The 16561-nt window shown below is 31.5% G+C and overlaps 3 protein-coding genes and 3 non-coding genes across 7 annotated transcripts; 5 read left to right on the forward strand and 1 right to left on the reverse strand.

The window, feature by feature from the left end:
* The first annotated feature begins 1264 nt into the window (after positions 1-1264).
* LOC124945206 lies at positions 1265-2659 on the forward strand. The gene has a single exon (XM_047485599.1). The coding sequence runs from the start codon at positions 1339-1341 to the stop codon at positions 2365-2367; it is 1029 nt and encodes a 342-aa protein (XP_047341555.1). The 5' UTR covers positions 1265-1338; the 3' UTR covers positions 2368-2659.
* Positions 2660-3823: 1164 nt separating this feature from the next.
* LOC124946115 (tobamovirus multiplication protein 2B) lies at positions 3824-6249 on the forward strand. Its single transcript, XM_047486680.1, has 5 exons — positions 3824-4060; positions 5298-5363; positions 5459-5523; positions 5646-5733; positions 6017-6249. Exons 1-5 carry the CDS (start codon positions 3890-3892, stop codon positions 6068-6070), a joined length of 444 nt encoding a protein of 147 aa, XP_047342636.1. The 5' UTR covers positions 3824-3889; the 3' UTR covers positions 6071-6249.
* Positions 6250-10061: 3812 nt separating this feature from the next.
* Positions 10062-10144, forward strand: LOC124910909. Its single transcript, XR_007096519.1, has one exon. It is a non-coding gene; the product is annotated as a small nucleolar RNA snoR14 (small nucleolar RNA).
* A 77-nt stretch (positions 10145-10221) lies between these two features.
* On the forward strand, positions 10222-10312 carry LOC124910876. The gene has a single exon (XR_007096493.1). It is a non-coding gene; the product is annotated as a small nucleolar RNA Z101 (small nucleolar RNA).
* Positions 10313-10360: 48 nt separating this feature from the next.
* Positions 10361-10452, forward strand: LOC124910877. The gene has a single exon (XR_007096494.1). It is a non-coding gene; the product is annotated as a small nucleolar RNA Z101 (small nucleolar RNA).
* Positions 10453-12010: 1558 nt separating this feature from the next.
* Positions 12011-15477, reverse strand: LOC124945011 (type I inositol polyphosphate 5-phosphatase 2). Of its 2 annotated transcripts, none has more exons than XM_047485372.1 (11): positions 15256-15477; positions 15027-15132; positions 14836-14928; positions 14659-14749; positions 14469-14573; positions 13546-14356; positions 13277-13461; positions 13055-13163; positions 12827-12975; positions 12437-12715; positions 12011-12356 (listed from the first exon to the last, which is right to left on the reverse strand). In XM_047485372.1, exons 1-10 carry the CDS (start codon positions 15286-15288, stop codon positions 12478-12480), a joined length of 1920 nt encoding a protein of 639 aa, XP_047341328.1. In that variant the 5' UTR covers positions 15289-15477; the 3' UTR covers positions 12011-12356; positions 12437-12477. The 2 variants fall into 2 exon arrangements, with proteins under 2 accessions (XP_047341328.1, XP_047341327.1); XM_047485371.1 differs by having other exon boundaries at positions 12011-12354; positions 12431-12715.
* Between the last annotated feature and the right edge of the window lie 1084 nt (positions 15478-16561).

Raw genomic sequence — 16561 nt, forward strand, 5'->3', positions numbered from 1 at the left:
TTTTTAACCGTTTTAAGTTTATATGTGGGTCAACACATAATCCGACCCAAGTATCCATTTACTCAACATCATTATATATTAATTAGTTAAAAAGTTGAACTTATATTAATATTAAAACGTCCCGCATTTATCAAATTTGGTGTTTGAATTTAAAATATAAAGTCTTTGTAGCCTAGTTGGTTAAAGAGTTGTATTTATTTTGTTAGGTTGCAAGTTTGAAACATACCTCTAGCATTTTTAATTTTATTTTTAACCGTTTTAAATTTAAAAAAGGTAAACCCACAATCCGACTCAAGTATCCAAATTAACCACAGCTCTCCACCCGGCAATCCGGACACTTTAAAAATTAAGCATCATTATATATATATAGATTAGTTAGTTAAAAAGTTGAACTTATATTAATGTTAAAACGTCCCGCGTTTATCAAATTTGGTGTTGAATTTAAAATATAAAGTCTTTGTAGCCTAGTTGGTTAAAGAGTTGTACTTGTTTTGTTAGGTTGCAAGTTCGAAACATACCTCTAGCATTTTTAATTTTATTTTTAACCGTTTTAAATTTAAAAACGGGTAAACCCACAATCCGACCAAGTATCCAAATTAACCACAGCTCTCGACCCGGCAATCCGGACACTTTAAAAATTAAGCATCATTATATATATATATAGATATTTACTCATATTCTTAAATTTGCGTGTCCTAAATTGTTTTAAATTTAAACTGCATATACTTATTAAATTTTACAATTAACTTTGTTTACAAATTATTATTATATCTAAATGAATAGTTAAAATTCTTAATTTTATCATTTAAATCATTGTTTAAATTCAAATATAGAAACAAATCTATTTAGTTTTGAGTTTGAAATTATTTTGAAATGACAGATCATCATAATTCACATGATCCAATATTAATATATAAAAATATCAACTAAAATATTGTTTTTATTATATATTTATACTATATAAATCTTTTTACTCAAATAATTTACCTTTTTTTGTCATGATAAAAAAGTTAATTTTTTTTTTTATTAAATAACCGGATTTCTAACCATAAAAGATTGTTTTTTCAAATGATTACTTGTTTTTCAAAAATTCAAATAATCCAAGATCAAGCTCCAAAATTTGAATTAACTAGCTGACAAATATACTTGTATGTATATGGGTCCATGGGACCCAATGAAAAGTCTCATCCAACGTTTAAAAAAAAACTCATTATACTCCCGCTCCGTTTCTTCAATATAAATACATCTCTGAAATCTCAGATTTCTTCATCTTCATCTTCTTCGTTCATCCATTTCCAGAGAGTGAGAGAAGTCCAGCAGGAATCAAAGAAGAAGAAGATGAAGCTTTCCATGAAACTGCAGGATCTGAATTCACAGAATAACAATACAAAGATTCAGAACACAAATCCAGTTCTTCTACGAGCTAAAGTACCGGTCACCGTCTTCGGTTTTCCGTTTCTATCTTCAATCGCCGGTACAGACGCCTCCGATGTCTCCCTTTCTCTTTCAACAAACTTCTCATCAGGTCCGTCTCTCAAATTATCATATTCCCCTAATTACGTCGTCACGGATCTCACCGGAACCTGCGCCGCCGCCGCATCGTCTTCGCCGCCGTTGAGCGTGACGCTCAAGTCTGGCATCGGTCTCTTCGGATCGCCGCGCGATTCGTCTCTTATGCTCTCCGCTCATTTCACTGTCAACCCTGGTAACCCTAACCCTAACCCTACTTTCTCTCTTCAAATTAAACCTCAATTTGGGAATTTCTCTCTTCACAAGATAACTCATTCGGCTCCCAAGGCTGGGAACAAATGTGATAAGGCTGATGGAGATAATTCATTTGAATTTCTTCCATTGGCAAGTCCATTTCCTTGGAAGGCAATGGAATCATCTCCATATAAGGAGTGTCTTTTGTCAGGCATGGCTGTTACAGCCAAGACGGAGCTTCCTCTGATGAAGAGGCTTTCAATGTCATTCCGTTGGGGAGTCAATTTTACAGAGGATATCAAGAAACAGTTGCCGTACTTGACTGTGAATAAGATCTCCATACAGAGGATTGATGCTGTGGATCAGACTAAGGTGAAACCTGATAATGGGGATAATAAGAGTGATCTAATTGCAATGAAAGACTTGTTTTTGTCTACTAGAAAAGAGCTGGAGGTCCTGCAGAGTCATAACAGAGAGATGGTGTGGGTTTTGGATGAAATGAAAACAGCATCATCACCACAGGGACGGCAATGGGCAAAGACTGCAAATCCAATCCGAGAGAGTTATGGTGATTCTGAGCAGCAGAGGAAGATTGGTGGTGGTGGTGGAGATGAAATTAATGGTGGGAAGAAAGAGGCTAAGAAGAACATGAATCAGCAGTGAGTTTTGCAGATCAAAAGGCTTGTTCTTCTTTCAAAGAACTTCTTTGAAATTACTAAATGAATGTTGCTTTTATTACTACTTGTGTGGTGGTGATTATGCATTTAGCTTTGCATCTTCCAATTCCCACAAGAACAGGTTGCTCTGTAATTCTTTGATTGAGTCCTTCAATCTCTGTCCGCTTGTTGTTCTTGTTGTTCTGTTTCAAAGATTCTTAATAGATGGTATGAATTCATTTTTGGAAAAGTTAAACCCTTTTTGATTATCTGAATACTTCAATGGTTGTTCTTCCCTATTATTCATTGTCTGTTATCAATCTATCTATCAGATTCGAACCAGTAGATTATGATGATGATCAAAAAAAATTCTGAGTATTCTATCCCAAATTCAAAACCCATAATGGTTTTCTTAGTGGACATGTCTGACATGATATTGAATTATTGATTGACATTGTGATGTTTCATTCATGTTAAATTTTGAATTTGTTGTTAAGAATAAGCATGCTAAAGAAATTCCCACTGTTGGTGGTGAACTGAACTATTTTCTAAAACTTCCAACATTTGATTCTTTTAGTCAAATATTTATATTATCAAATCATTTAAAACTATGAAACAAATATTTTTATACTATTTGAAATATTAATAACTGAGATATTATAGTCATTTCGTTCACAATAATTTTGTTGCAAATTTGCGATCACTAGAATGTCATTACATAGTATTAAATTCACTTTGGTAATATAATAAAATGCACTTATAAACATTTGTTTTGCTTATTTGCTTTCCGATGAAAGTATTGAATTTGAAAATCATAATGTAATAAGAAATGACCATTTTTCAAACACATTTATTTAATACTCTAGAGTATCTTCTCACCACTACAAGATTAATCCAAATTGACACAATCAAGTTAAAAAATAAATTTTTTTTTTCCGAGATAATAAAATTGCTTATTTGATCAGTCATTCAATCGAAAAATATTCAACTGACATGACACATATTTAAAACCATTAGAATCTTGAAACATTTAGTATAATGACGAAAATTATATTGAATACAAATTTTACAACTTTTGTCATTCATGAACCCTTCTTGCCTCAGTAAGACGAGTATATCCTTTATAAATATAAAAAAAAATGTTTTAAATATATCACCAGACATTTGACGAATTCATTAACTTGTTAAAAATATATCACTTAATCCAGCCAAATAGCATAACAAAAATAATTGAATATTAGAACAAATCAAATTTATCTTATTTGAATTAGTTCCCGTTATCGAGATGAAAAATTAAAATATGAAAAAAATATATATATTTATATTTATTAAGCACTTACTAGCCCTTGAACTTATAAAGTAGAAGAATTGTCCCCCCTAAGTCTACTTTATTCAATATATGCCCCTAAACATATTAAATCTATACAAATTGCAACTTGTTTCTCTTCTTCTATACAAGAAAAACCTTTCTGGAGACATAGCTGATGATTATCGATAGCAAGAGAAGTTAAAGGCGATCGAGGCCGAAAATGGCGACCTCTTCGACGAAGATCGGAGCAACACCGTCAACTGCTGGAGGCCGGAAAGCGCCGAGTACTAGAGAAGGCTCAGCAAAAGCAATGGTGGCCGATCAAATATCACAGGTTGTTCAATCCACATCGAATCTCCTCCACCTCATGCAACAATCCTCTCCTTCTCAGGTTCTTATCCTTTTTTTCTTTTCAGTTGTTCAGCAGAAGTTTTGTTGCGGCTTTCATTTCTCTAAATTGAGTTTAATTATTGAATATGCTAAATGTTTCCTACAGATTTTGTTGTTTTCAATCGATACGCAGTTCTATTTGTTCTGATGTAACAGCAAAATGATGTTGAATCAATCTTACTTTGGAAAAGTAGGGTTTACTTGAAGTCAGTTAACTTTATGGGAAAGTAAATTAGTTGTTTGGTAGTTGACTGTGATTGTGTTAGATGTTGGATATTGAGGAATTGAATCAATCTACTCTTGATATAATCAGTTCTTTTGAGAAGAGAAATCGATCAATGTCCTCCTAGAGATTTGACAATGTGGTTTGTCGAGGTAGAAGATCTATGAGGGGAATCAATTCTTTTGTAGATGCAACTTGAACAATCTTAAGCCTCAGTTTCAGGATCACGTTAAATAAACTGGTTTTATGGCTTTCATTGATTGCCTTCATGGAGTGGGGAGTCTCAGTACTGGTTTTATGATTTCCTTTTAGTGGTAAAGAATATGAGTAATCACGACTAGCATATCATCTATATTCTTTTGTCATGGAATGTCAATAAGTCGTAAAGGGAAAAGAACACTTTGATACTGAAAACACGAAACTTATAGTACCACAAATATAGCTTATATTTGCTCTCATCATCGTTTTATCATAAGCTACTTGGTCCCTTTGAGATTCATCTTCCATGTTTGAAGACTAGATATACCATTCATAATATTAGGGAAATGAGATTGAAGTGGAATTTTGTGTTCTATTACAACTTTTCTCTTCATTTTGTCTTTGCAGTGTCTAAAATACCTGATCATTCAATACATTAAGGCCTTGTTTTGATGATAATTGAAATTCTCATTTAATAAGTTTAAGAATTTAATTATAATTAAATTCTTGATGGATTTACAATTCCATAGTAGGAAGGCTGAAATTAAAACATAAAAGTCCATACACATTCAATTTCATTGGAATTATAATTTCAAATCCTTATTTTATAAGTCCTCAAGCAAATGATAGATTTGGAATTGGGCCTTCAATTCCAAATCAACTTGAGAGAATTCAGTTTGTTTTATTCGCCAATGCCTCCTGTTAATTATTTAGTTATAAGCATTATTGGATGAATAGTTTGATCGTAGTTGTGTGGGATTCCTATGAATTATTTATTCCATTTATCATTTATATACATGTTTGGTTGTGTTTCCAGAGCCACCTTGTAAAGCTTCCAAAAAACCTTTTGGCTAAAGCATCAACTATAAAGAACACTGAGCAGGTGATTTGATCTTCCAAAACCAAAATGAAGAATTCAAGACCTACTATATGTGGTCTATGTTGATCTTTTCATTGCGTTGTTGCTTTGAGATACAGGTACTGGAGCAGATGCCCCGTGTAATATCATCGTTGGATGCACATATAGACAGTGGCTTACAAAGGTTGCTGCAAACTGTATTATTATTATTATTTCCTTTTCCATTGAAACCAATATATTGACTTGACTGTTTGGTAGGGTATAACTTTCGCAATATTTACTATTCGTGGTTTTAATAAATTGCAGTGTTTCTCATCTGAAAACCGTAATCCAGTTACTAGCAAATATTGAAAGCTCCCAGTTCAAGTGTTTATCATCCGAACCTCCACGAGAGGTAATTCTAAAACTCAAAACTGTGAACAAAAGTTGATGTTGGAGAATCTAAAAAGGCTTGGCTTAAGATCTCACAAAAGATATACATCAAACATTTACATCCAATCAAATACAACCAAATCAAAAACCTATTCAATCCTATCCACAAGCATCTCTATATAATGAGTAGAGTTGATGTCTCTTTTGTGCGACTAAAATTCTATTTCAATAGATTTTAACCTATTTGCGAGTATTACTTAATAAATTATTAGGAATTTTCTGATAATCAAAACTTCTTATTGTAGGAACAACCAAAGGAAGAAGAGGAGGAGCGACTAACTGAGGTGTCGAATAGCTGAGTTTATTCTTAATGGCCTGTCGACTTTTATTTTTCTGTTTTGATGCATCATTTTCTACTCTTGACGAGAAATTTAACATCTTCCCTTGACAGTTGAATTTGTTTACATCAAACAGGAAGGCTACTATATTATCAAAACACTACTGTTGACAGTTTAGTGAAATGAAAAAGTTTGATGAATATAGCTTCTTCTGGGTATTTCTGCTTGTAATTTTGTTTTTCATTTGATTCATATGTCTATTACAAATTGACAATGTGATTAATTTTGTTTTAAAGAAAATTAATTCAATTTACATTCATCCTATCCTATTTTATCATTTCAGATTCCTTAAAGTTGATATTACTTCAAATGATATCTTTATTCTTTATGGTGAAGCACAACTCTAACTCGCTGGACCGTAGAAGGGGCAATCTTGTAGTTTAATCACCGAGATCGCTCAATCTCAATAAAGCGTGTTCCCTAAAATGATTTTCCGCTGCCAGAACATTGATTTGCTCGTGCATGAATAAGTTTTTATTCAGTCTCATCCAACTCCAGCTTCTCCTCTTCATTTGAATCCTAACTTGATTGGTATGCAAGCTCAATAACTTAAAAAACTCAAACTTATCCTTCTAGTTCTACTATTTCATTTATTTGTCCATAAACTTTTGCATTTGAGCTAGCCAACATATAATTATGGGGTTGTTGTTTAATGACCCAATTGAGAAATTAAAGCTCATTCCGTCAATTTAAATTTTGAACATTTTTATTTTTAATCTTACAATTTAGAACTATTTATTGTTAAAATTATACAAAATGAATTAAACGGTTTTAAGCGTTGTAAACTTATTATATACGTGACATTTATAAGTTTCAGACTAACGATTATTTAAAATTCGATAGTTAAAACCATTTTTCGCTAAAATTCATTTTTCTTGGTTGAAAAAAACAACTAGCATGACACTATGTAGCTATGGATACCCGTAGCCACATGACTATCCATTTTTCATTCAGAGTGTTTCCAATGATAATTGAAGTGACATTTGGTTTCTTACATCGACTTTTTCCATCAATTTGATTGTTAAATTAGTGATATTAATTTATTTATTTATAAATGTCACGTAAATAATAAATTAACAACGTTTAAAATTGTTTATACAAAACCTCCTTTTTGTATAATTTTAATAATAAAGAACTTTAAATTGTGATATTTGAAAGAAAATATCCGAAATATTAATTAGCACTCAAGGATCCCGATTTGACCATTTAAACCTTGTTTTTTTTTCCGTAAAAATTATAATTCATAACTGAATTCAAACTGTCCTCGTAGACTAGGGGTGTAAACGAGTCGAGCCGAGTTCGAACTAGTCCTAACTCGAGTTTGGCTCGACTCGAGCTCGATCGAGCTTTCAATATTAAGCTCGAGTTTTCAAAATATTAAGTTCGAACTCAGCTCGATCATATAACCATAGGCTCGAGTTTGACTCGAAAGGTTCGAATTTAAATATATTTATATATTAATTTCTTATATTAAAAAAAATATAATGGAACCGTACAACTTTCTGCGTATTTTTTTTTTGTTTTAAGCTTCGTAACTCTTTCTCAGCCAGAACTTGGTTCACGTAAAAATGGACGTATTAATTGATTTACATAAGAATACACGTAGAATACCTGAGAGAGATATTCATGTTCAAACAAATTTAAAAAGAATATTTTGAAGTCGTGTATTGTATTTGAGATAAACTTGAAAATATATTACATTCTATTATATTTATTTTAAAAAATAAAACATTTTATAGTTAAATAAAAATAAGTTTATATCTTATAAAATATAATAAACTGAGATTAAATAAAATTACATTATAATTATATTTTGATTTGATTTTCAAAAATTATATTTATGTAATTAATTAATATCAAATTTTTTTATTCCTTATAAACATTATATAACATATATTTTTTAATTTATAAGTATATTTTTGGGAGGCCAATAAGCAATAAGTCTATAAATAGTCTTATGAGTATATTTTAAATTTTGATTACAAGGTAATAAATAAAAATATATGATTAGGCTCGAAAAAGCTCGACGAGTCATCAAACGAGTCTTACCTAAACTCGAATTCAGTTCGAATCTTAAACGAGTTGGCTCGAGCTCGGCTAGAATTCAATTTTGACCGAACTCGAATCGAACTTTGACTGAGTCACTCACGAGCAGCTCGACTCATTTACACCCCTATCGTAGACGACACATTTGAGTTCAACATTAGGTTACAAACTCACATACAATTTAGACATTTCATTTTTGCTAAACTTGTCACACAATGGACAAACATTTAGTAAAAGATAATCTAAAATTTTATCTTTGTTTAACCAAAGCCTTCATGTTCACCACAATCTTCTTCATTTTCTACATCAGTGATGTGCTTCTCATTCAAAATTTTGGAACTATTTACTGTTTTTACAAACTGCTGCGTCACAATTAATTTTAAACCATCCTTCAGGTGGGCAAAGACCATTTGTTACATTCAGAAACCTTAATTCGAACCTCGTTTATCTGTCATAATTTATCGTAGAGTAGGTTAAGTTCATAAAATTTGTGTTTGGGCCAAGCAACATATAATTTTAGGGAACTATTTAAAAATAAATAAACAAGATACAACCCATATTAATTATCCAACTTAAACTTAAACTTAATGTATTCACACAGGACCCGCCCCTTTGGGAAGCCCATCAATCCCAGATTAGGGCAGCCCAACTACTCAGACAACCCATTAAAAACATATAGTTATATTTTTTTAAACATAAAATGATTTAGTAAAACTTTTTAAATCGATTTTAAGTAAATCCTTAAATAGGTAAATTTTTACGATTTTAAATTTACGAGAATAAGATTTCACGATTTTATAAATAATTTCGATTTTACGTTAAAAATAACAAATTTATATTTATAAATTAAAAATAATAATATTTATTTAAATTAATTAATTAATATAATTAATTTTGTAAATATATTTTTTTTATAGTATTATTTGTTTATTATTAATTTTTAATTAATTATATATTTAAATATATAAATTTTTAAAATTCACAAAGTATAAATTATTAATTATAGATATAAATAATAATAATAATAATAATATATAACTGATATTTTTTCAAATTAAACTCTTAATATATCAAATAATTTTAGATTTTACAAGTTTATAGTTAATTAACGATTTTACGTAAATTTTTTATTTTAAATACTTTGATGTAGGAACGTTTAAAATATAAGTGTGTGAATTTTAATTTAGTCATATGTTCAAATCTCATCCATTTATCTTTTTTTTTCACATTTTACTACTCTTGAGTTGGAAAAAACAAAATTTATTTAGGGCAGATAATGATTGTACATGAAACATGTTAAAGAAGCTCAATCCCAAGAAAAAAATGTTAATAGAAATTTCAAATTTTGAACTTATGAAAAAAAACAAAAGAAACTCTATCACTAAAGTAGATATTCAAATATAATAATTTGCTTTTTCAAAATGGGTGAGAAAAAGATTGTTTTAATTAGATTGCTTATTGGGCTTACCTAGACCGGCCTGGAGCTACAAATGGGTTAGTCATTAGTGGACATTATTAATTTAAAATTGTCTATTAAGAATATAAACAGGACTAGGGTTAGCAGCGGCGGCGGCCGCATTTGTCTTGGAAAGTAAATTTAGGGTTTCAGTTGACGCCTTTATAAATCCATTCATGTCTCATCGCCCTCCATACTCACAAAATCAAGACTCGTCCACTTCTCTCTTGCAATTGCACAGTAATAATATTAGTTTCAATCTATGTATTTTTTTCAAAATTTTGATTTGAGGCAATGAAGATCTCTTTTGTGTCTAAAGATGGATTCTTTTTGGAATTCGTCTGTGAAGGAAAAACACAACCCTCTAAGAAGTTCTGAGCAATCTTTTTTTTTTTTTTTTTTTTTTTTTTTTTTTTTTTTTTTTATATATTATTATATGATGTTGAAGAAGCGAGGTGACGATAGAAATTCATAAGTCTGTCAATCCACTGATTTACTGATGTTTACTATGAATCTCTACAGGTTCTGATCGTTTACTCAAATCAAATTAACATATTACTTGTTTTAGATAGGCTAAATACAATCTTATAGAATGTTTTTTTCTGGTATGTGATTGCAAAGGATGAATATCAAAATCAAATGGGTAATTTGCATCTGATCTATCTATGATGCTAAAACACCTTGGAGAACTGATGCAATTCGCACATCTTTATTTTTATTGTAATTTTAGATTGTATATTTTGAATTCTAAATGGCAAATGATGAATTATCATTGACAAATGGGTAATTTGCATCTGATCTATCTATGATGTTAAAACACCTTGGAGAACTGATGCCATTCTCAATTTGGTTCTTAAGAAAAATATCTCATAAACTTGTCTAATACTTGTATCGAATCCACTTTTTGAACACAGGATAGGTTTGCTCAACTAGGCAGAATATTTTGGTTACATGCTTTGTATTTTTAAAAGTTCAAAACTTTCATACATGATCATCAGACTTTGTCTTTAGTTTTAGGTTTATTATCATGACCAATTGGTTGGTCATTTAATGACTAAAACTACAATTAGTTCATTGCATTGGTCATTTAATTCAGTTCATTGCGTTTCTTTTTTTTTTGTCAAATTTTGACAAAAATCACAATCAATTCTCACCATCAAACTCATCCAATAAAATGTTGACATTTGTCAGCCTTTGATTGATGTTTCCAGAACATCATCGCACACCGGTGGTTTATGAAGGATGTTAATGTTGTTATATGATCCTCGCATGCCAAAAAAAGCATGCCAAATCCACTAGTCTTCAGATGCTCACTTTTAATATTAGTGTTGCCTTCCCACTTACCTTGATATTGGCCTTTCCAAGCAATTGACAATTTTATCATTCCCAGATTTAAAAAAAATATGGTCACCAATTAGAGGCTGATAACATTTTATTGGTTTTGATTTTTTATCAAAATTTGACAAATAGTAAGATGGAATGAACTGATTGAGTTTTTACCAATTAGTCATGATAAACTAACACAATCAAAGGCAAATTGGGTTATGGCTGGGTTATGGATAGCCATACTCTTAGACAATTGTTGCAGACATGGTTGAAATTTCTTTTGTTTCTGCTTAGTATTTATAAATTTTGTTACAATAAAACATTGTCGAGCATATGTTTTCACTTTCCATGTCAAATTCCTAGTTTCAAAGAAATAATAGCCGGGTCTCTCTAAAATTAAGTAACTCTCAAATGTTTTTTTTGTTAATTGGGACAATGTTTCTCCCCCACAATTCAAATTTTTTTTCAAAATTACCCCATTAAATATTAGTTAATCCATTAATGAATACCCTCTCTTAATTATTAATTAATTTAAATATATTATATAAATATTAAAAGAAAAAGTATATTTATTTATTTTTAACTAAATTTATAAATATAATATATTATATTTTTAAATTTAAGTAAAAGTATAATATATGTATTATTTTATTTTAATATTTATATAATATATTTTAATTAGTTGATTAAGAGATAGTTAATTAATAGTAAAGAATGAGGAAATTAATTAATAATTTAAAAAGGTAAAGTTGTAGTTTGAGAAATAAAATGAAAAAGTTTGTTAGTATAGGAAGCATTGTTTGAAATGTGAATATAACATAAAATGGTTCTTATAAATTGCAAGAACTATGAGCTAAATGGTTAGTTATTTAAGAGTTTATTTTGAAGTAAAACTGATTTTCGGGTTTCACATTAATTCAATTATTAATTTAAAACGAAATTAATATTTTTATAGTCAGAATGCAGTATGATAGAATAAATGATTGTTTAATTTAACTTTTTAGTACTTCCAAATTTATACTGTGTAGATTTAAATACACGTAAAACAACTTATTATACCTATAAAATAAAGATAAAATTCCTTCAATCACAACTTATATTATTAAACATACATACACTTCAATATAATGATACAAAAAAAAATAAAAATGATTAACCGAATTTATATACATGATAAGTCCCCCCTTGTACAACACAAAATTGTCACAAACGTATTCTGTTTGTAAAATTGCATCAACCACACTACTTACTACATCAATAAACATCCCCCCTTCACCAAGAAAAGAATGATTAAAATTGTTCAAATTTAATAACATATCTTCTGTAAAGGCAGTAGGTGAGTCCTGGACCCCCTTTTGTCATCATCAATAAGAGATATTCATTTGCTTGCAGGTCATCTAAAAAGACTTGCACTTATCTGCAACAAATATCGATCAACAGTTTAGTACATATTAAAGCATAAACTACAGTACCCTTCTCATAATGTGGCTTACCTTCTTTCTTTCTTTCTTTCTGTCCTTCCTTCCTTCCCTTGTTATTCTTATCGTTCCAGTCCTACATCATCATCATCATCATCATCATCCTCTTCAAGAAAAATCTCGGGATGAACTGCTGCCATTGTTGAGTTGTTGAGTGCCTTGTTCAACTTCCTGTGATCAAACACTTCAACTTCCAACATGAATACTGCACTCACTGGACGATGATCCGACATCTTTGTCTCTGCTCTCCCATATGATAGCTGTTTTATTCCTTTCCCCGTCCATAGTATTCTATCACACCTACAACATCAACGATACATACATACATACATACATACATACATCTTAATAATCATAAAATCATACATGAATCAATAAATATGTAATGAATTAATGTACTTGAATTGTTACCATGCAGGGGATCTCTTCTTCTTTCCTTCTTTATATTCTTCACCCACATAATTGTCGGAGTTTATTTCATATTTGTAAGTAGGTGCAAAGTTTATGCTTCCTTCTCTCCATCCTTCAAACACATGCCCATAACGGAGTTCTTGGCTTAGCTGTCAGTCACAAACATAAAAATCATTTATATAAATAATTAAACATTTAATAATAATAATAATAATAATAAATTATTACCTGATCAGTGTTCAGAAGCTCATCCCATTGTTTCTTCGCAACAAGTTCCCTGACCTCTGCATCTGCCATGTTCAGCCGATAATTCAAGTCGCCAAACCAGAATATTTTGCTGTTAAACACCAAAACCAATTCATTCATTCATTCATCACTCTACTTCCAGTTTATAAAAACAAGTACGAATTAATGAAATACTTAACAATTATATATACAAGAAATGCTTACTCGTGGCCTGGAATTGTCAGTGTCTCATTAGTGTCAGGTATAGAAGAAAAACTGGTGCGTTTTAGGATCTCAAGCACATCACAATTGCGCCTCTGCTCGTCGCCATACTTGTGGCCGGAAGTTAAATGAGAACAGACAAAACACATACGTGTTTGAAACAGAGACATGCTAACTGAAACAGAACCCTGAAAAACAAGAGACTCAAATTAGATTAAAGGCTATGATGATGATGAGAACAGTTGATTCAATAATAATAGATAGATAGATACCTTGTTACCCATATAGCCCATAAGCCCAACTCCAACAGGAGACACTTTCAGATAATTTATATGTCTCCTCAACCGTTTTCGAACCCAAACTGATATATATATTCCCACCATCTGCTTGCTGATAATACGCACGTACTTGGGACGTGAATCCGTTCCATCTCCATCATCAGCTTCACTTGATTCGTTTTCCATGGAAAATTCATCTTCATCCTCATCCTCATCCTCATCCTCCGAGTCGGAGACCTTTTCAACTGGCTTTTCCTTGGTGGCCACCATCCCCATCAGTGATAGGTCTCCAGAACTGTGATGCATTCTCATGGTTTGAGCTCCCAAGACTGGAAGATTTTCCTTCCAGACACAACTCACTCTTTCTGAAAGGCTGGAGACTCTTCTCAATTTTTTAAAACTGGAAGAGAGAACTTGAGGTGTTGCATCTAAAGAAAGCTCTGGCCAATCCAATCTTCTGTCACAATCAATACCATAAATTCTCTTGAATCGGAGGTTCTGCCCGATATTCATTATTTCATTAAATTTATGCTTGCTGGATTCGCTAAGATCATTAGTGACCAACGAATCTTCTGCAGCCTTGTTTAAAGCAGATTGGTCGAATTCATCGTCAAGAATATCAGCAGCAGCAGAAGAAGTTCTTAGTACTGGAGAAGGTGGGGCACTGAAGCATTTATGCTTTGTTTCAGGTTCACATGTTTTATTATTCAATGTTCTACGAATGATCGCTTCCCATTTTGCAATTGGCCTCCTCGTCTCGGCCCCAAACACATTCCCAGCATTTAAAGGGACCACCTCTTGGAATCTATATACAATATTCAATAACTATAACATCAAAAGAGGCAGTAAAACAGGACTTGCGACTGGGTTTTGTTTTTGGACGATTTAAGATTACAAATTCAGTACAAATTACTCACCCGATAATATACATGTCCGACGGTTCATTCATATCAAGCCAGTCATCAATTTCAAGATCTTCGTTAGGAAGTCTTCCAGCCACATTCCAAGTCCCGACAGTAACCCTGAAGCATGTTGCTCGAATTAATCAATAATTAAGTGATATTAAGACCCCATAATAAGTAAAGAACAGGACTTTTCCCAACTAACCTCACATCTTTTGTATTGATGTACTGAGCGCGCAAGGTCTCTGATTTTCCTCTCCTGTGTCTGAAAACATGTCCCTTAGAAGATTTTCTACCTGCACAAATAATAAATATGAAAGGTTAAATCTTCCGGTCACCACTTAAGATATATAAATATAGAGTGAGAGAGATTCTATATTGCCTGAAGTTTGATTTTCACATGTAGATTGGTTGCCTTGCATTCTCCTTGCATGATCCTCGTCCACTTGATTTCTTTTATCTTTAACAGAGTAAGCTGAATAATAATAATAAGCAAAGAGAAACCGATCAAGATAAAAGAGAGAGATAGAGAATCAAGAAACAAATTTGATTATAATTATTGATACATCTTACCGTCATCTTCGCTCTCTGTTTCAGTGTCGACTTCATCTTCACTAAAATCGTATACTTTTGGTTTGATATTCAGCCATTTTTTCATCATGAGGGATGGCCAAAACTGCTGCAGAACCAGTCAAAATCAAACACAAAGAATAGAAGAAGCTACATATTTTACTTGCGGATCATTGAAGCAAACAAATGGAAAGTAAGTACTGTATATAATAAAGCACAGTGAGCTGCTCACCTCGGACCGCTTTCCTCCTTTCCTAGTTCTCATTTTTCTTAGAACAAACTCGTTAAGATGTGAAATAAGGAAGTCAGAATTATAAAGAGAGTTATAACAAACTTGTCAAAGGCTTTCACTAAGCTTCGTGAAGACTAAATACTGCAATGAAGTTCGTGACAGAAAAGGTTTGTCCTGAGACAAAATATGAAGGACAAAAAAGTAATGGTCACCTTCACTAGTCATTCACAGCCTCTCAAATGAAATATATATATACAGTCCATGGTCTTCTTAGAGCATGTCCCTTTCGTGTAGAAAATCAAAGGCACGATGATATTGTTGAAAATTAATTTATTTAGGCACAAGTATTAATTAAAAAGATCAATGCAAATTGGCAATGTCATTTTCTTCTTCGACAAATCATTATTAAATTTGATTATTGCCACCTCCACACCTTTCAATGAAGTATTGGGTTGCTATCAATAGTTCCCATAAAGGGAAGAAAAAAAAAACAATTCCTTGAGTCACAGCTAATGTCAAACAATTGCAAGTTGAACGATCCAGATATCAGATTTCAAATATTACATTTACCTAATGATTAATCATTGACACCCCCAGCTGGCCAGTTTCACTGAAAAGAAAAAAGATTAGGTTGTTTTCCTCCGTGAAAAGGATGAATTAAAAAAGCATTAATTAGAACTACCAAAAAAAAGACATGGACTAGCATGCACATTTTCTTTTATAATATAATATAGAATGCATATGTTGATAGGTATACATATTAAAATAGTAAAAGCATAAAAAATCCAAACAATTGGAAAGAAAAGGAAAGGACCCATAGGACATTAAAGAACTAGATATGTTGAAAACCCCAGATTTGGCACCACAATATATTAACAAGAAAGCTTAAGTCAATTGTATAAGTTCAGGCGCCTACTTGCATCAGCAGATATTTGATTATTCACAAGACGGTATACCTAACCAGTAATATATTTACACAGAATCATCTAGAGACAGAATAGAGGTTTTACAATATGATGGGACATGAAATGACAACAGGCAAGAAGAGAGCATGCATGGGGGTCCAGAGCACTATACGTGGATGCAGTTAAGCAAAATATAGTTTCCTTTTTTTTTTATCTTTTTATTTTTTGGGGGGTGAAACAAATTCAAGGGATATGTCATTCTAGGTTGATTTTGGGGATGGCGTTGAATTACAGCCACATAAATAGAATAAGAATATAGAATGCTACTCAACATTTTAAGATGATAGAATTTCCCAACTTGATCCTATTATTGTAACTTGTAAGATCCATCTGATCTAATA

This window comes from Impatiens glandulifera, chromosome 7, assembly GCF_907164915.1.
Source record: "Impatiens glandulifera chromosome 7, dImpGla2.1, whole genome shotgun sequence".
In the NCBI taxonomy this organism is placed as follows: domain Eukaryota; kingdom Viridiplantae; phylum Streptophyta; class Magnoliopsida; order Ericales; family Balsaminaceae; genus Impatiens; species Impatiens glandulifera.